Here is a 20891-nt window from a genome sequence, read left to right on the forward strand (position 1 = left end):
TTCTATTGTCTTAAAAAAAATAAAACACCTTGGAAACCTTAGGGACCCTCGACTTTTGTAAAAAAAAAAGTTAAATAAAAACAAAAAAGCAAAGCGTCGAATCGGGCTGGGCGCATACGCTTGCTGTTTTGCTTTTTGTTTCCAGGTCCCGTCGGAAATAGCGCCGTTGCCACCTCGCCGGACGGTTGTCGTCGCCACTTGTGTGTCTGCCTGGTCCTTCGCGCCAGCCTGCGCTAGCCCGCGTAGGCGTGGCCACAAAGCGGCATAGGCCTAGGCGCCTGTCTCGTTGGGCCTGGGCGCCCGCTTGGCCTGGCCTGGGCGCTACCTGGCTGGCTACGCAGCCTGGCTGGGCCGCCTAGTCATGTAGGCCTTAGGCCGCTTGGTTACGCAGCTGCCTACACGACCTTGGGCGCCCGCCGACAGGGCCTCTTTCGACCAGCATGCACACCTGCCAGCAACACGCCAATCGAGCAGTTCTCTCGCTCGTTCGTTCAACGAAAAGCAACATGCTTTTTTTTTTCTGTTTCTCTCCCTGCAATTTATGCGTATGCACAACAAACATGCCTCTTCTTTGCAAAGCAATCAACCCTACTTAGACTACCACCTCCCATCAACATGGGTGTCTTTGATGAAGAAAAAACACATACTGAATCTGAAATCTGCAGTATGCACAGAAAAAACAGCAAGTTTTTTAACACATACCTTTCTTCGACCTCTTCTTCTCTACCTACCGACTTGCTCGTTCACGAGGTATGCTCTGATACCACTGTCAAATCCCCACGGATCCCCTCGTGATCCCGATCTTGGTTCGAAACTCGAATCCTGCAAACAAACGAACAAACAAACAACAAGGGGGTGCAGGCCTGACTCACCTCCCAACCATGACAGCTGTGGGCAAGCTCACAGTCTTGGCTATCCCCACCGAGCTACAAGCTGAGCTAACTAGGATGACGTACCGACCAATCTCCTCCTCGCGACGTCCCATACCGCCACGAAGCTGCCCCTCGCGGGCCTCGAGACTGCTGCCGGCCTCGGTTGCGTAAAGCAGGTGCACGTCTGCACTAGATCCAGGCTCCAAGACCATAGAGCTCTCACAAACTCGTGAGACTCTCTATATCCCAATAACTAACCTTGGCCATCCTTTTATAGGCTCTTGGCCGGTCATCGAGCGTCCACACTTGGGCGCCCGCCCGTCCATACTTGGGTGCCCGCCCGTTAGTATTTCCCTAACTCAGCTCGTCAATCAGCCTGCCTAGTTACAAGCTTCCCCAAGCCTCGAAACTAGTCTTGCATGCGTGTGGCACACGGTAGATACACACTGTGCACATGACACTTTCCCCCTTTGCCATTGGGAGTAATCTCCAACCTGTCCTCATTGTGAATCGAGATGGTGGATTTGTCACCAATGAAGATGTGACTTGTTTGCCGTTGAAGATCCTGGAATAACTCTCGAGAAGGAGTCATGTGCCTGGAAGCACCATTGTCGAGAATCCACTCTCGAGTATCCCTCATAATCTCCAAGTACACAAAATTTGGAGGGAATCAACACTTTTCTCGGTACTTTGTTGAGGACACTTTCTCCAATAGTGACCCTTCTAGCCACAATGGTCTTCAAAGCATCACGCTCTGAGTCAGCCTTCTTTTCAGAAGACCTCGCCAGTGAAGGCTTCCCTTTGCCCTTGTTGTTGTTGTTGTTGTTGCGGCCTTTTGACCACTGGCCAGTCAGAGCCTCAGAACTTGCGCATTGTGGAGCTTCAAGCTTATAGGAGGCCTATATAAGTGACTTTTGTGGCCGGTTTGAGAGAGAGCTTCTCAGATCTAGACTTGAGGCCTGAGAGACTACTTTGTGCGTACACTATAGGGGTGTGTCTGTGGTATGGGACATAAGGGCTTTGCATGTGGAGCCATGTCTCGGGGATGCCACTAACCTCCATGCTTAGGGGTGAGCTTGATTGGCTCTATTGTTGGGCGATGAGCTAGATGCGAGTATCTATGTTTTCGTGTTTTGCTTAATCGTAGGTGTATGCTTGAGGGGGCAAGCTAGCTCACTACCCAACCATAGATACAGGATGTCGGATCTCCCCGAGCATAGGGGCTAATTGTCCGTCCATATAGACTCATAATAGTTAGCCTTGGAGTCATGTACCATGAGGACCTACCCTAAGGGGCCATCGGTGGGTTGTATGCGTCAAGGATGGATAATCGAGAGTGGATTGCATGCATGGTCTAGTTATAGACCATCATGTCACATGACAATACAGTAATCCACTCTATAGGCTCATCCCACTTATATAGTCACTTATAAGTTATAATTATGGAATTATTAACTTTATGAGCCTTAGCCACTATAATCAACTTGCTTACTAATCCCTCGCATGTTAGCCAATCTAACCCTTAGGTTAGTCTCTGTCCTCGTAAATGAGTTTCCTACTAGCAACTCGACTCTCACATTGGGTTAACCTTTGCCTTATCTTTCCATAATCCTACAATCACATACAAACTTAAATCTATGATTCTAATCTATGCAAATCTCATGTGAGCTCCATCTTCCTATAGATCTATGCTTCTCATGGATCTGACTAATTGGAGTCTTAAAAATATCCATGAAAAATGAAGCCACACTGACAACTTAGCGTTTTGTTGGGTTTTCACATTTGAGAATGCTCAAAGCGATACGTCCTAAAAGGTGGTGGAGTATGCACAGGCGGAAGCATAGACAATACAAGAGAGAGAGGGAGCAAAAGGAGTTAGAGAGCTTGTGAACTTTTATAACAACATGAAGGTTTACAATGGCAATAGCCAGCAAGGAAAGTGTTGCACTTGTGCTTGGATTGGGTTACATGAAGTGAATATGTGAGGCCCCTTTTATAGTGATGTAAGGAGGCTAGTTGTAATATGCGGAAGGTTCGGAGAAGAATCGGTAACTTCAATACTCAGAATTCAGCACTCTTTTGGTGACGGAAATTAACGCACAAACTGAAAGGAGAAGTGCAGAAAAGAGAGAGAGAGAGAGGGGGAGGTGGAGAGGACACAGTATTGGGTCCCATTTTCCCTCTGTAGGGCCCCCACCACGGATGGTGTATTTGCTTTATTAGAATGATGAGAAATCTGAAAGAAAATACAGCAATCTTGGACCTTTTCTTGGCTGGGAATACCCTGCCCTTGACGTGAATCCTTCACCCCTTTGCTTAGCACCCTCTTGGCTTTGTCTAGCCTCTTATGCTTGAGCTCTTGGTGGAGAATGAGATGAATGAATGGGTTTATGGGCCATCCTATTTATACTACCCAATCATGAGCAGTCGGCCAGCATTAAAGCATGAGCCATCCTATTTATACTACCCAATCATGAGCAGTCGGCCAGCATTAAAGCAGTCGGCCAACATCAAATACTCCCACGACCAGAAATTCAGCAATAAATGCTGAATTAAATCCCAAAAAATGCTGCATTTTTCCCTACAGGCTGAGAAGGTGATGCGCCTGATTCTAAAGGGCTGGGCACAGTCTTTGCCCACATTCCAAGGGCTGGGCAGCCTGTATGGGCTGCCACATACCTGCCCTACAGTCATGCAAAGGCTGTTGTCTCCTGAATTTTGCCTTTAGCTTGCCCTAGGGCTGTCCTACAGCCCCTCCATGGCTGGTGCGTTCAGCCTGGGCCTTCCTGGCCCTCATGGGGGTGGTTCTACACCATTCCCATGCCCACACTAAGATCCGGGGTAGCCCTATGGGCTGGCCCCTTGTGCTAAACACTAACTATTCAGTGATCTGGCATCCGGTACCATACCAGATACACAGAATCACTGACATCATTCTAGAGGGAGACTCACAGCGCGGACTGGCACTGTTTCATGTGCAGGACAGTGCACACCTGACCTTAGACTCCTGTGCTGGACAATGCACACCTAACCTCGGACAACTGAGATGGATCCCTGGTTGACTCGTCCCAGACTGGGCTCACATGGGACCAGTTCACCATCCGAGGTCCTGCACCTTCTGTACAGAAATGTCTACGTGGCATCCAAGTGCGGCATGCACGTGACACTAGCCGACTGGAGGAAGAGCTGGCCGACAACCTCTCACAACCTACTAAAAAGATAAAGGGATAAAAAGCATAAATACCCAACACATGGGCACACCCCAAATACACAGAGATGCACAATTCCTAACACCTCCTCTCTAGCTCATGGTGTGCAAGAGTTTGAAGAAGATAAGTTGATGAAGATGCAACCATGGACCCTCTAGTATTACAGATACCGGAATCACCTCAAAGAGAGCACCCACCAACTTGTTTCCTCGAAACAAAATGCCACTACGAACAGCAAGGAACTTTGCTTGGCTCCGAATTCCCACACAAGTGTACAATGAACTCCAAGAATAAGATGATGAGCTGCTAGACACACCGTGCCCAAAATCCCCAAGAGTGGACTGTGAACACATCACGTCCGAAATGCCTCGAACAATGAACTTGGAACTCAACAATTCCATACCATAAATTCTGCTACACGAAAGATGACCATGTTCTACGAGGATTTTAATGCTTGGAACTCCGACTCACGGTTCCCATGCACCAGAAAATGGAGTTGCTACGAGCTCCCTCTCTTGTCCACAAGCCTCATTTGGCTGGAAGCACATTGGGGAAATTGATGTATACTAGAGAAGTACACCATCTTGGTCCTCCCGAGTTGGAAGTGCCTTGGGAGCCCTAAATGTGTTACTAGAAGTATCTGAGTCATTGTCTTGTGTCATGTCTTTGCCCTTTGTCTTTCTTCTTGGACAAACAATCCTTAGATGACCTCTCTTCCCACACGAGAAGCAACGACTCCGACCTTTCTTTTGAACTAAAGTCAGTGCTTGATGTGAATTGTTAAGAGACACCTTGATCTTACCTTGAGAAACGAGGACGGACTCTTCTTTTAAGAGAAGGGAGCTAGCGTCATCAAAATCCATCGGAGTGGTGGTGACCTAGCACCCCAAAGCTCGAGAAACCACATCATACTCCGGGGGGAAGCTTGGTGAGGATAAGTGCAGCGAACTGAGCAGAGGACAAAGCAGCACCCATTGCCAATAATTGGGCATGGATAACCTTGGCTTTCATGAGAAACGACTGCATAGAACTGCCAGCAAAAAATAAGGGACCGTAGAGTTGCCCTTGCAAAGTAACTGCTTGCATCGATGAATCTCGAGCAAAGAGATCCTCCAATTTGGATCATACTTGATGAGCACTGGTAAGAGTTTGCATGGCCGGTGAGACCTCCTTTGTAAGGGTCCGCACAAGCACCTTCGAATCACAATTCTCCTAGTCTTGTATTCCACAAGGAATTCATCCTCTTGATCCTGCCACCTGGGTCCGCCTCCTCGAGTTCTGAGGACGCACGGGCTTTTTCTCATTGCCCTGAACAATCTCCCCACCATGTTGATGATCTTCCATCCTCCTTAGCCTTCCTTGGGATACCTTGATTACAAAATTTTCTATGAGGAGACAGTAGGTGGGCAGGCCCTCCGGCTCTTGCACTACAGGATTGATACACTTCCCACCCCTGATAGTTCGGTAGAGCCTTGGTCTCCAGGCACCGGCCGGTGACAGGAGATCATCAACCGCAAAGCTACATTGCCATTGGGCCCTGTACTGGGTACCTTTGGTTGCCTATTGAGCTGTCTCAACTGCCCAAATCAGGCCATATTCTGTTCCTCATCTTGTCAGAGAGGTGGCTGCAAGCAAGATATCCATGTCCGTGTGGCACTCATAGATGTGATGCATATGATAATTAAACTGAGGTTTACCTTGGATTTCAACTCATGTCAGGTAAAAGGAGAACTATAGATCCAAGTTCTGTTGCTAGGGATTCAGGATAGCACACTGCACAAATTCAACTTGCTCTTGTAGGCATTGCTTCTCCCCTGTAAGCTGGTCAAACTTAGCTTTCTAAACATACTCAACTCAACCTATAATGCGTTGTCCGGCTCCCCTTAATCCTCAAGGTCCTTTTGGATCCATGCAATCATCAAAGTCTGGAGGAGTCATGAGGTAAAGAAAAGAAAGGAATAGATCATGGCTTTCCGCCTCAGAAAGCGGAAAGGAAACTTGCATCATTTAACACCATAATGGGAGAATAGATGATCGGTTCATATACCGAATCTTCATAAGTCTCCTAATCTTCATAGTCAATACGAAAGAGGAGGACTTTGGTCTCAAGAGAAAGGATAGTGTCCCCGAAAAGCAAATTTGTTTTTTGCCTGCTTTTTTATTTTTAGCCCATAAATTCTTTTCTAAAATACCAATTGGCTTAAATACTTCCGTGCTTTTATGCTTGCTTTCCTCAAAATCTAGATCAAGAGTTATGATGATGTCATAGATGGCTAGGAGAAAGTGTTGGGGAAATTGGTGCCGGATGCAAGGGTGGAATATTAAAGATCAATTATCAACTTATTCTTTCTATCTTTAGCAGTGCATTTGCCCTATCAACTACTTATTTGCTGTACTAATTCTTTCTATTTGCTACTTCCCTTAGTGCTAGGCTTCATTATGGCTGAGTCTGCCTTGCATCTCCGGAGGTTTGATAGAAACCGAGTACGAAGGGCTTTGTGTGAATATAGGCTCTTATGTTTGTGTGTGTGTGGAGTGCGTGTGTGAGAGCATATCTTGATACAGAGTTCTACACCCACTATCGGGCATTGATGACGTTAGTGGGGATGTCGTAGTATCTAGTCCATACTATGCATAATGGAGTTGATAGTTGTAACATACCCATTGTAAATAACAATGTACTTGCTTCAGAGTTGAAAAATATAACTTAGTTTATCATTTTTACGATCAGAAAACTTCTATTTTTAGAAAATGAGCCATTTTTGCTTAGAAATTTGTAATTTTGAATCCAAATTTGGAATCTACGCGTAATTTTACGCTTAAAATAGTTTTTTCTGAACTAAAAACGGGCACCCGGAATGGGTTTAATTAAGCTTTTAAGCCTTTAATCTGCGAACTTCCGACCTAAAATAGTAACTATCCAGGTGTCTAATCAACGAATGGAACACGCCCCCATGGTCACGGGGCAAGGCCGGACATTTTCGTCAAAAATTTTTTTTGACCCCCCCCCCAGGGCGACGGCGGGTGGCCGGCGTGGGCCCCACCACGGGCGTCGCCCGTGAAACGATCGACAATCCACCCGGGACACCCAAGTGTGTACACGACCTAGACGCACTCTCCAGCACACCCCTACACGTACCCCCTTCTCCTAGAACCCTCTATCCACAGGTGTCGCGCTCTCTCTCTTGGGGACACCACCACCCCCATGTGTCACACTTTCTCTCTCTCCTCGAGACACCTCCACCCCCAGGTGTCTCACGCCCACACTCTCTCCCGGACACCTACACCACCCAGGTGTCACCTTCTCGCACCCGGACGTCCACCCTCCAGCACCTATAAAAGGACCCTCCCAACCCCCTTCTCCAGACAAGCCCCCAGCAAGGCCCTAGGCGCAAGCCCTCCCTCAAGCTCTAGGACATGTCCTACACTCTTCTCCCCCCCCCTCCCCCCCGGTGTGAATAGACTTAAAGTGTGCTTCTCCTCCAACCCTTGCCTTACTCTTCCCTAGGTCTCCCTAGACGTACACTCTTCTCAAGAGCTCTCCAAGTTAAGGACACCCTCTCAATTCCCCCCCCCCCCCCTATATGCGGCGACTTAAACTTAGGCTAAGAGGTCGTTCCTACCCATAAGCCCAACAAGCTTTTCCTACCCTAAACGGACTCCGTTTTCGAATCCGTTTGAACCAGTAGAATTCTCTCTTTTCTCTCCATGTTCCCAACCTCTTTATATTCACCCTGTTCTCTCTCTATCCTCTTAAAACTCTAGTGCTCCTATGGCGCCGAAACGCCGCCGAAATGAAGAACCACGCGCTGTCCAAGTAGGGAATGAAGCGAATCGCGTCCCTGCAATCGACTCCGCCCCTCTTGAAGCGAATAGGCACGAAAACGATAACCAGGTTGGTCATTTAACAAGTTTAAGTAAAATTCTCTCTTATGAAGCTTAATGCAAGGATTCGAAATAATAGGAAAGGAACCAAGGTTAAACCCCTAGTATAGATGGCCTAAAGTACCTTACGGTTACTCTTAAGTAAAGTTATAAGAAAATAATCTTGTTTTTGAGTCATTGTCTTTCCGAAACGATGGTTTTTGTTAATGAGTGAATTCATTGAATAAAGGCTATGTCTCTTTTTATTGGATACACTGCTGGTTTATTGCTAACATGTAGGTACAGCTTCTCCCTCCCCCTTAGCTAACTCCGTGCTTGCCTGTGTAGCCGGGCGGAGGATATAGCGAGGCCGGGAGTCGGCCCAGGGCAATCCTCTCCTATGCCACTGGGAATTGGATTTCACCATCAGGGTGATGTATATATGCTGCCTAGTTCTGTGGGTCCAGACTAGTGCGGTGACTTAACCCCCACCTCATGAGGAGACGTCCCCTCCGAAGGGCGAGAGGGTTTGGTACAAGCGCAGTACCTGAGGGGTTGAAAGGACGGCTTGGCTCTCATCGGCTGGCTGACGACGAGGGGAGACCGTCCGTGAGGTTTACCCAGCTGGTTGAGGCTGGAAGATCGAATTCTAGATCATCGGTGTGGTTGTGGTTGTGGTTGTGATTGGATTGTGGTTATGGTTTGGACATGGAAGTTTGGAGTGGAATATCGGCCCGGTTCCAGGGTCTTTGTAAATATTTTTCACTGTAAGTATGTTCATTGATTTCAATGTTGTGCTAAGGAAGATTTCTTTAAGGAATCAAGTGTAATTAATTAACAAAGGAATTTGTTTTTAAGTGTTTCACAATGTGGTAGGACTTAATTAGAAAACAATTGAACAGGTGAGTGTGTGGAAAGTGGGAGAATGGATGCCCTGACGGTACCATTCTAAGAATGGGTGGACCCGATCAGTCGGGTAGCTTTCTACTAGTCGTAACTTGCGATACTTAGGGAATAGTAGAGTCCCGAACAAGACTTGTTTTAGGGGACCGAGCCAGCGGTCGTGCCTCATGAAATACGGGGAAAAAAGGCGTCGGCTTCCTTGAACCAAGTGTGGGTCTTGTTCCATCTCCAAGCACATTCCGTGCTGGGGATTAGAATTTCCTTTAGGATGACTATGCTTCCCCTGCAAGATAGAGTTAGGTCCCTCCGTTTGCTCATAACCTCGTATTTCTACAGGATCGAGGTGTCGTCAATCGGAAAATAACACGAGACTTAACCGCCTATCAAAAGGATTCTCCCGCCCTACGGGTAGGGGTCCTTACATGGAAGGATGTAACATACCCATTGTAAATAACAATGTACTTGCTTCAGAGTTAAAAAATATAACTTAGTTTGTCATTTTTACGATCAGAAAACTTCTATTTTTAGAAAATGAGTCATTTTTGCTTAGAAATTTGTAATTTTGAATCCAAATTAGGAATCTATACGTAATTTTACGCTTAAAATAGTTTTTTCGTGTAAAGACCCCTACCCGTAGGGCGGGGGAATCCTTTTGATAGGCGGTTAAGTCTCATGTTATTTTCCGATTGACGACACCTCGATCTCGTAGAAATACAAGGTTACGAGCAAACGGAGGGACCTAACTCTATCTCGCAGGGAAAGCATAGTCATCCTAAAGGAAATTCTAATCCCCAGCACGGAATGTGCTTGGAGATGGAACAAGACCCACACTTGGTTCAAGAAAGCCAATGCCTTTTTCCCCCGTATTTCATGAGGCACGGCCGCTGGCTCGGTCCCCTAAAACAAGCTTTGTTCGGGACTCTACTATTCCCTAAGTATCGCAAGTTACGACTAGTAGAAAGCTACCCGACTGATCGGGTCCACCCATCCTTGGAACGGTACCGTCAGGGCATCCATTCTCGCACTTTCCACACACTCACTCGTTCAATTGTTTTCTAATTAAGTCCTACCACATTGTGAAACACTTAAAAACAAATTCCTTTGTTAATTAATTACACTTGATTCCTTAAAGAAATCTTCCTTAGCACAACATTGAAATCAACGAACATACTTACAGTGAAAAATATTTACAAAGACCCTTGAACCGGGCCGATATTCCAATCCAAACTTCCATGTCCAAACCATAACCACAATCCAATCACAACCACAACCACAACCACAACCATACCGATGATCTAGAATTCGATCTTCCAGCCTCAACCAGCTGGGTAAACCTCACGGACGATCTCCCCTCGTCGTCAGCCAGCCGATGAGGGCCAAGCCGTCCTGTCACCCCCTCAGGTACTGCGCTTATACCAAACCCTCTTGCCCTTCGGAGGGGACGTCTCCTCATGAGGTGGGGGTTAAGTCACCGCACTAGCCTGGACCCACAGAACTAGGCAGCATATATACATCACCCTGGTGGTGAAATCCAATTCCCAGTGGCATAGGAGGGGATTGTCTTGGGCCGACTCCCGGCCTCGCTATATCCTCCGCCCGGCTACACAGGCAAGCACGGAGTTAGCTAAGGGGAGGGAGAAGCTGTACCTGCATGTTAGCAATAAACCAGCAGTGTATCCAATAAAAAGAGACATAGCCTTTATTTAATGAATTCACTCATTAACAAAAACCATCGTTTCGGAAAGACAATGATTCAAAAACAAGATTATTTTCTTATAACTTTACTTAAGAGTAACCGTAAGGTACTTTAGGCCATCTATACTAGGGGTTTAACCTTGGTTCCTTTCTTATTATTTCGAATCCTTGCATTAAGCTTCATAAGAGAAAATTTTACTTAAACTTGTTAAATGACCAACCTGGTTATCGTTTTCGTGCCTATTTGCTTCAAGAGGAGCGAAGTCGATTGCAGGGATGCGATTCGCTTCATTCCCTCCTTGGGCAGCGCGTGGTTCTTTATTTTGGCGGCGTTTCGGCGCCATAGGAGCACTAGAGTTTTAAGAGGATAGAGAGAGAACGGGGTGAATATAAGAGGTTGGGAACATGGAGAGAAAAGAGAGAATTCTACTGGTTCAAACGGATTCGAAAACGGAGTCCGTTTGGGGTAGGAAAAGCTTGTTGGGCTTATGGGTAGGAACGACCTCTTAGCCTAAGTTTAAGTCGCCGCATATGGGAGGGGGGATTGAGAGGGTGTCCTTAACTTGGAGAGCTCTTGAGAAGAGTGTACGTCTAGGGAGGCCTAGGGAAGAGTAAGGCAAGGGTTGGAGGAGAAGCACACTTTAAGTCTATTCACACAGGGGGGGGGAGAAGAGTGTAGGACATGTCCTAGAGCTTGAGGGAGGGCTTGCGCCTAGGGCCTTGTTGGGGGCTTGTTTGGAGAAGGGGGTTGGGAGGGTCCTTTTATAGGTGCTGGAGGGTGGGCGTCCGGGTGCGGGAAGGTGACACCTGGGTGGTGTAGGTGTCCGGGAGAGAGTGTGGGCGTGAGACACCTGGAGGTGGAGGTGTCTCGAGGAGAGAGAAAGTGTGACACATGGGGGTGGAGGTGTCCCCAAGAGAGAGAGAGAGCGCGACACCTGTGGATAGAGGGTTCTGGGAGGAGGGGGTACGTGTAGGGGTGTGCTGGAGGGTGCGTCTAGGTCGTGTACACACTTGGGTGTCCCGGGTGGATTGTCGGTCGTTTCACGGGCAGCACCCGTGGTGGGACCCACGTCGGCCGCCCGCCATCGCCCCGGGGGAGGGGGGTCAAAATTTTTTTTTTTGACGAAAATGTCTGGCCTTGCCCCGTGACCATGGAGGCGTGTTCCATTGGTTGATTAGACGCTTGGATAGCTACTATTTTAGGTCGGAAGTTCGCAGATTAAAGGCTTAAAAGCTTAATTAAACCCATTCCGGGTGTCCGTTTTTAGTTCAAAAAAAACTATTTTAAGCGTAAAATTACGCGTAGATTCCAAATTTGGATTCAAAATTACAAATTTCTAAGCAAAAATGGCTCATTTTCTAAAAATAGAAGTTTTCTGATCGTAAAAATGACAAACTAAGTTATATTTTTCAACTCTGAAGCAAGTACATTGTTATTTACAATGGGTATGTTACATCCTTCCCTACTAAAAGAACTCGAGATGTCCTCATCTCGGTACGAACTGTGGGTAATTCTTTTGGAGGGTTGACTCTTCCTCCCAGGTGGCATCCTCCTCAGGGTAATCTTTCCATTCCACTAAATGTTCCCTAAGGATTCTATTGCGAAGCACTCTTTCTCTAGAGTCGATGATTCTATTAGGTCTCATTTCAAGGACTCCCTGAGTTGGCATTACAACTTGTTCATCATCAAGAACATGATCAGGATGAGGCACATATGGCTTTAGTAAGCTTACATGGAATACTTTTGAGATGGGTCGGGAGGCGAAGTTTGTAGGCACGTTTTTCCAAACATTTGATGACTTCATAAGGTCCACAATACCTTGGACTCAGCTTCCTAAATTTTCCAAGAGATAAAGAACTTCTCTTTGGCCGCACTCGAAGAAAAACTTTAAGGCCCACAATACCTTGGGGACTCAGCTTCCTAAATTTTCCAAGAGATAAAGAACTTCTCTTTGGCCGCACTCGAAGAAAAACTTTGTCACCTTGCTGGAAAATTCTTTTAGATCTTTTGGTATCAGCATAATGCTTCTGTCGATCTTGGGCGGCTTTAATATCCTTACGAATAGCTTTGGTTTGTTCTTCCATTTCTTCAAGCATTATCCTAGAGGCTTCAACCTTTAGTGTGGGGTCAGAGAAATTTAAGGGAGACAAACATTCCTGACCATAAAGAGCTTTGAATGGTGACATCCCTATGCTTTGGTGATAGGATGTATTGTAAGAGAATTCCACTAGAGGGAGATACTGAATCCACTTCTTTGGTTCACGCCCACAATAGGCTCTCAGGCTGTCTTCTATAACCTGATTAACTCTCTCAGTTTGACCATCTGTTTCTGGGTGGTAAGCTGTACTGAAACAAAGTAGCTTGCTTAATGTCACTCCAGGTTTGGGTATCTTCAGTGACGCCCTTATCTCGGCACCATTGCTTCCACCAAAGTTTGGCGTCCCCGGTAAGACGGAATCTGGCAAGCATGGATTGATTCCCAATTCCTGTACCAGCAGCCGAAAAGTAATCGTCCATGGCTTCTATCCAAACTTCTGCATCCCTTTCAATCTTTGAACCTGTCCCATTAGATGAGGGAGGTTGCATTTGTTTGAGGAGAAGCTTCTTCTCTTGTGTATCTGTATATAATGCATTGGGAGCAAGAAGTTGACGATCTTGGTTATCAATATGAAGCTAAATTTAGAATCATGTCACTTAAGCGGTTTAATACACATAAGACAATGAGTGTGAAAATCAAAACCTTTTATTCCAAGCTTTAATATTTACAAGTGAACCAAACCATTTACAAGGATTGGACTAAATCCAATCTTATTTATTTACATGGTAGTCCTCTAGGAAACCTAATAAAGATATGCGGTGGTAGCATTGAAAAAGTAGGGGGGTTCTCCCATGGTTTCAAGAACTCGATAAGTCTCTGGTAGGGGAGGTAAACCACGTCTAGAAAGACGGGTAACGGCTACTCTATCAGGGGATACAACTTGAGTCACACTATCATAAATCCATCGATTCTGCAACATGCGATTCCCATCGATAGTAACATAGGTGTTACGAGGAGTGCCAATAAACCAGAACAGGAGAACCATCCGCAACATCTCGGCATATCGGATCCGCCTCAAGTCGTTGGTGAGATTGCCGACGTGCTCAGCTCGAATGATGAAATAGGTAGATTGACGATGCCAATACTCAGCTCTGTTCCATCCCCTTTCGATGCGAGTGTAATGAGGAAGGGTTAGCTTGTCTACAATGTGCATCATAGTGTCACGGAACTCAAATTCGGAAGAGCGACAAGCAGTCATGAACATGCATTGGAATACCAGTCATGAACATGCATTGGAATACCAGGAAGCGAGAATAGGGATCCATCTCGTCCTCCTGCGTCCAGCCGTAACTAGATTAGTTTAACAAGAATTCCTAGAGCAACAAGAGAATACAATATAAAATCTCCCAAGTCTAAACCTGCTCTGATACCACGTGTAAGGACCCCTACCCGTAGGGCGGGGGAATCCTTTTGATAGGCGGTTAAGTCTCGTGTTATTTTCCGATTGACGAGACCTCGATCTCGTAGAAATACGAGGTTACGAGCAAACGGAGGGACCTAACTCTATCTCGCAGGGGAAGCATAGTCATCTTAAAGGAAATTCTAATCCCCAGCACGGAATATGCTTGGAGATGGAACAAGACCCACTTGGTTCAAGGAAGCCAACGCCTTTTTCCCCCGTATTTCATGAGGCACGGCCGTTGGCTCGGTCCCCTAAAACAAGTCTTGTTCGGGACTCTACTATTCCCTAAGTATCGCAAGTTACGACTAGTAGAAAGCTACCCGACTGATCGGGTCCACCCATCCTTAGAATGGTACCGTTAGGGCATCCATTCTCCCACTTTCCATACACTCACCCGTTCAATTGTCTTCTAATTAAGTCCTACCACATTGTAAAACACTTAAAAACAAATTCCTTTGTTAATTAATTACACTTGATTCCTTAAGGAAATCTTCCTTAGCACAACATTGAAATCAACGAACATACTTACAGTGAAAAATATTTACAAAGACCCTGGAACCGGGCCGATATTCCAATCCAAACTTCCATGTCCAAACCATAACCACAATCCAATCACAACCACAACCACAACCACACCGATGATCTAGAATTCGATCTTCCAGCCTCAACCAGCTGGGTAAACCTCACGGACCGTCTCCCCTCGTCGTCAGCCAGCTGATGAGGGCCAAGCCGTCCTGTCACCCCCTCAGGTACTGCGCTTGTACCAAACCCTCTCGCCCTTCGGAGGGGACGTCTCCTCATGAGGTGGGGGTTAAGTCACCGCACTAGCCTGGACCCACAGAACTAGGCAGCATATATACATCACCCTGGTGGTGAAATCCAATTCCCAGTGGCATAGGAGGGGAGTGCCCTGTGCCGACTCCCGGCCTCGCTATATCCTCCGCCTGGCTACACAGGCACACAGGCAAGCACGGAGTTAGCTAAGGGGGGGGGGGGAGAAGCTGTACCTGCATGTTAGCAATAAACTAGCAGTGTATCCAATAAAAAGAGACATAGCCTTTATTCAATGAATTCACTCATTAACAAAAACCATCGTTTCGGAAAGATAATGATTCAAAAACAAGATTATTTTCTTATAACTTTACTTAAGAGTAACTGTAAGGTACTTTAGGCCATCTATACTAGGGGTTTAACTTTGGTTCCTTTCCTATTATTTCGAATCCTTGCATTAAGCTTCATAAGAGAGAATTTTACTTAAACTTGTTAAATGACCAACCTGGTTATCGTTTTCGTGCCTATTCGCTTCAAGAGGGGCGAAGTCGATTGCAAGGACGCGATTCGCTTCATTCCCTCCTTGGGCAGCGCGTGGTTCTTCATTTCGGCGGCGTTTCGGTGCCATAGGAGCACTAGAGTTTTAAGAGGATAGAGAGAGAACGGGGTGAATATAAGAGGTTGGGAATTGCTCATCCATTCATACTTGAGCTTGGTCCACTTTGACATAATCACTTTCTCTCCATTTTTGTCATGGTTGCTATGCTCAGGTCTTTTTCTCTAGAATGATGTGAGCTACTACATGTTTGTTGTTAGAATTCAGAGGGCTTCAAACTTAAATGCCTTGTCTAGATTCCCTTTTGAGAACTCCTTCCATTCTCTATTAGTTTCTTAACCTACCCTAGCTTGGCTCTTTTCTGTTGCTTTAGCATGCTCTCCTAACTCCTCATCTAAGCTCTGGCTCTTCATTTTATGGGACCCTGGCCAAGCTTGTGTTATTGCGATTAGCTCTTTGTCTTCTCCTTTTCAAATTTATAGCATTGTCTTCTTGCTCTTAGCTGGCCTATAGTCTCCTCTTTGGGCTTCCTTTTCCTTGTTACCAACATGTCTCATTTTTTTACATGAACAAATCTCCTCCTTGAGGGGCCCACGCCGACCGCCCGCTGTCGCCCCGCGGGGGGGGGGGGGGGGGAGGGGGGGGGGGTCAAAAATTTTTTTTTTGACGAAAATGTCCGGCCTTGCCCCGTGACCATGGGGGCGTGTTTTATTCGTTGATTAGACGCCTGGATAGTTACTATTTTAGGTCGGAAGTTCGCAGATTAGAGGCTTAAAAGCTTAATTAAACCCATTCTGGGTGCCCGTTTTTAGTTCAGAAAAAACTATTTTAAGCGTAAAATTACGCGTAGATTCCAAATTTGGATTCAAAATTACAAATTTCTAAGCAAAAATGGCTCATTTTCTAAAAATAGAAGTTTTCTGATCGAAAAATGACAAACTAAGTTATATTTTTCAACTCTGAAGCAAGTACATTGTTATTTACAATGGGTATGTTACAATAGTTTTATATAGTCTTGTGGGTTGACTACCATGAGTATATAACACGCATGTTCCTAGAAGGTGAATTTGGGCATTTTCTTGGTTTCATCTAGGTATATATATCAATTATCAATTTATAGCAAGGAAGGTTCACCAGCAGATGCGTAGAGAGAGATGTAGAATGGGTGCTGATCTATAATGGGGTTTTATTGGGCAGGGACTCCTGAGCTTTACCAGCAGATGTGTAGAGAGATAGATGCAGTATGGGTGCTGCTCTATGGTGGGGGTTTTATGAGGTAGAGACTCCTGAGCTTCAGCATGTAGCAATTTGTATTCTGAGCCAAGGACATGGTTCCTCACCTATTGTGCAATTGTGGACTGTATTTAGCCACATGAACTCTAAGAAGAGGAACCAGATTGGCGTACACAAAACCATTGGTTTGGTTTATGTTTCTGTTAATGTGCGACTACTTAAGTCACCTCTTCAGTCTGGAAGTAGAGGGATTCATCTATGTCCTCCCTTCTTTGCATCCAGATGCTGATGCAGTACAGATGGACATGGGGCATGAGACTAGGAACTCATCAAGAGTAGTTGATGATGACGATTTAGTTGCAGACCTTGACAAAAAAATGTTGTACTGTCTTTTATTTTTCTGGCATTTGAAATCTGGATTTTGTTTAGTGGCTCCTTTGCGTTGCTCCTCTCTTTGTATATCAAGTGCACAAATCTGTCAAATACACACCTATTTTGATTCCATGTATCCTTCACGCTTGCATGAAATCCATGCAATGTCCGTGTCTAAAAACCAATTCACCTTCACATATCAAACACAAGCAAGCATTGTTAAATTGACCACACGGTAAGGAGGTCACTCCAAGTCCCAAGTCACATTCTGTAGAAGAGATCCATGTTCAAAGTCAATTGCCTAGCACAGTGTTAGGACCAGACAGGCCTGCTTCAAGGTTAGCCCATCATCATCACCAGGAGACTCAAGATCTTTCCATCATGGTGGACCCATTTTCTCCAAATAAGCTGATAGAAGAGATCCATGTTCGAAGTCAATTGCCTAGCACAGCGTCAGGACCAGACAAGGCCTGCTTCAAGGTTAGCCCATCATCATCACCAGGGGACTCAAGATCTTCCATCATGATGTAGGGTTGTTTTCGTACGGCGCACGATGGCTTATCGTACGGAATACCGTACGGCAAGATACCGTACGGATTTTTAAGGGAAATTGTTTTTTTCCCTTCGATTTTTTTTTTCAAAAAATTGTTTCCCCCCAAAAAAAGTAAAATTTTTGGGAGGTGATGGTCTTTTTTTTTTTGGCTTATTTATGGCTGTTTGAGCTTCCCCTGTACTATGATGCTACCCTCCTTTTTAAAATACTCCATATCTGGAATTGGAAATACCTAAGTTTACACGTATTTTTTTAAAACACCGTATTTTATCGTACGATAAGAAAAAAATTTATATCGTACCATATTTTCCCGTACGGTATCGTAATTTTCTCCAAATAAGCTGATAAAAAAGGTGTCAATGATCAAGGTCTTTTGCGGGGGGGGGGAGAGAGAGAGAGAGAGAGGAAGAGTAAGAGGAACTAGAGAGTGTTTTAATGAGAAGCATGAGTTAAAAAGGCATCTTGAGGAGGTAGGTAGGCCATGCGTGGAGTATAGTCCTAGCTTAGGAACGAGCCTCGCCTACGCCATTTTAGGTGTATGCCACCTCTCTTATTCCAACCTAGGAATTAAGCCTTCTTCTCCCTCGCAAGGTTTTCAATAAAATTATGGGTCCATGCCACAGGTTGGTGACAGTCTGTCTTTTTAAACTTTTGTTTGTCAATTTTTGCCTTAAAAGTTCCAGAAGTTTCGAAATTATTCTTTATATTGTGAGATCGGACTGGTGGTCTGGCTACCCTTTCATCTCTGACATTCGATGAGCTACTGAGCAAAACTGTGTCGTCTACATTGCAGATGGGCATAATTCAGCTTTGAATTCCAGGCACGGAGGTGGTGTTGCAGTATCATTTCAATCTCAACGACAAGGATCAAAAGCACAGCTGAAATGGAAGGGTCCAGCAGATGAAATTTCCACAATCTATGGTGATTGGATTGAAGAAGATGAGTGGGAAATTCCCTCTGTTAGCATGATGGCTGGATGAGCAAACGTCTCAAGTGGAGTTGGTTTCTGATGGTAATAAGAGTGCCTGTACTATTCTATCATGCTTCTGAAGTAGTATATGCTAGCGGAATTCGGTTTGGAGAACACAAAAAATGTACACCTTTTCACATGAAGAGGTTCCGACAATGATCTCGATAGCTATGCCAGTGCCAATGGGAAGGGGAGCTCTTTGTTCTTCATTTGGCTTTTCATGCTGCAAGTTGTTTTCTTATTGCGCAATCTAAAACCTTGGTAGTCTTGTGGTGGTGTTATATGCATTATTAGGATGTGGTGGTGTTATATGCATCATTAGGATACTTTATTGGTGTTTTATTGGTAGAATAGAAGGTGCAAAGGCTGAGCTACTTTATGGGTGTATTAAAATGACATGTGAGCTGGGTTTGATCGTTGCTGTCTGTCAGAAAGAGGTAGAACAAGACATCCACACTCGACCAGTATGTGAGTGAGGGATTGAAGGACTTTCCATTTGTCTCTTCATTCTTAGAGAGACTGACTGTTGCAAAGTGCTAGCTTGGTCAATTTATCAAGTAGTCGCTTACTTTCTGGGATCTTCTAAAAGATAACGTGTCTGATTAGCTACTTTGTTAATGCACTCATTCACATGGTTTGCTGATTCTGCAATTGAGTAATCTTGTGTTGTGTGGTGTTGTATGGTCCGAGCCCCCTTGTAGGCTGCTGGCTTCAGGAGAGTTGTGTTCCAATCTCTGCAATCTCGTTAAGTCACCGCTTGCAATCGTCAAAATGTTTGGCAGCATCCCGCAAAATCAGTCCCTCAATTTCTATCTTGATGCGGTAGGTTTGGCATCTTGTTGAATGACATCAAGTCTTCTAAGCTTCTGTGCTACTGATTTCACATTAGGCTTCAATTGTATGTGGTGTTGACAACTTCTACTCCCCATAACTGAGTATATTCAGTAACGAACAAGTTTGGAAATCGACACAATCTCTCTACATATTGGTCCCTTTCCTCTTGATCTGAATCTCTAGCAATCATTTTGTCCTACAAAGCTTTATACTCCTCATTGTGTCTCCTTGCAGAACATGCAAGGCAGCCTTTTTTCCTGAAAGCAATTAACTCCCATAACTTCCCTTGATGGTCATAATATAGTAATCCACTCTCCTCTTGATACCATATACATCCACCTCTACCCTCATCATACTGAAACATTTAGCCTTGATGTTATCTACCATCTTTGCCTTGATGTAGGGAATCTCATGAATTTTTAGCCCTGACTTATGCATAAGAAGTTTAGACATGATGCATATTCGTGCTCCTCCATCCACTAAAGTATTGGATACAACTTTACCTTTAATTGTACAATCCACAATTGGAGCCAGATCTTCATTCGTATTTATTGGAGCATCATTTATCTCAACCATAGGTTGAGGATTTATCTTACGAGGCCTCACACTTACACATCTGGCAAATTCTTTCTTTAATGCTGGTACCATAGCAAGTAGTTGAGGTAAGATGATATTAGGCTTGAATTGTTGAAGATCCTGTTTGATATTATATGAGTCTTTTCCTTCTCCCAATGGAAGAATCATTAATCTTGTTGTTGGTCTCCCTTCACTTTGTTTGCTCTCTTTTTAGGACCTTTTGATGGTCCAGCTTCATCCATGGACTCTATTCCTTTAATTCTAGTCCTTTTGGCAGCTAATACATCCAAGTCTGTTGCTTCAAATGTACTACTTTCTGAGAGGGTTCTCGAACTCGTGGATTGGGAACTTGAGTTGTAGGAGTGTCTTGGCCATTACCCCTTTCTTGATTTCCACACTGAGGTGCTTGTAGAACAATGTGTGAATAAGAAGAGAAGGCTTGACAAGGCTCCATTCTAAGCCAAGGACAAGTATACATTCCATGTCCTAGCTCCTCACAATTCAAACACTGTAGATTAGGGATCCATCCTCTTCCTCTTCCCATTCCTCTACGTCTACATGTTCTTCCTCCTGTTTCACCTGATTCTCTGTGTTCGCCTTCTCTTGCTCTTATGTCGTGTGCTAAATTAATGGAAAGATTATGCATATTCTCATTTAACCTATCAACTACCTCAGGAGTAATAGTTTGAATTACTTGAGGATGTCCTCCTTGCATAGTCTTCTCCTTGTACTCTATTTCTGTTTTCCCTCCTCTTGTTAATGGTCCTTTATCTTCCTTTATCCCTTACATGTGTTTCGTATGTTTGTACTTCTTTGTGTTATATAAGGCCGTGGCTTTTGCTTCTTCAAAGGCAGTAGGTTCAACCTCTTCCACTTTGGCCTTCAGCAGAGGATGCACACCTGCAATAAATTTGTCTTTTTAAAAAAACTTTACCACCTCTCCAGGATTGGTTAAGGCTTTAATCCACTTGTCCTATAACC

At 45.0% G+C, this 20891-nt stretch overlaps 1 protein-coding gene across 1 annotated transcript in view; it reads left to right on the top strand.

The window, feature by feature from the left end:
* Positions 1 to 19071, top strand: part of LOC147640066 (zinc finger CCCH domain-containing protein 56-like) — a 43751-nt gene extending 24680 nt beyond the window's left edge. Inside the window, exon 2 of the mRNA XM_086776697.1 lies at positions 18323 to 19071. Within this exon, the coding sequence (XP_086632823.1) occupies positions 18323 to 18510 (188 nt within the window). The 3' untranslated portion in view covers positions 18511 to 19071. The remainder of the gene's footprint in view (positions 1 to 18322) is intronic.
* The last annotated feature ends 1820 nt before the right edge of the window (positions 19072 to 20891 follow it).

This window comes from Cibotium barometz, chromosome 3 (assembly GCF_041138505.1).
Source record: "Cibotium barometz isolate CiBa-2024 chromosome 3, ASM4113850v1, whole genome shotgun sequence".
NCBI lineage: Eukaryota > Viridiplantae > Streptophyta > Polypodiopsida > Cyatheales > Cibotiaceae > Cibotium > Cibotium barometz.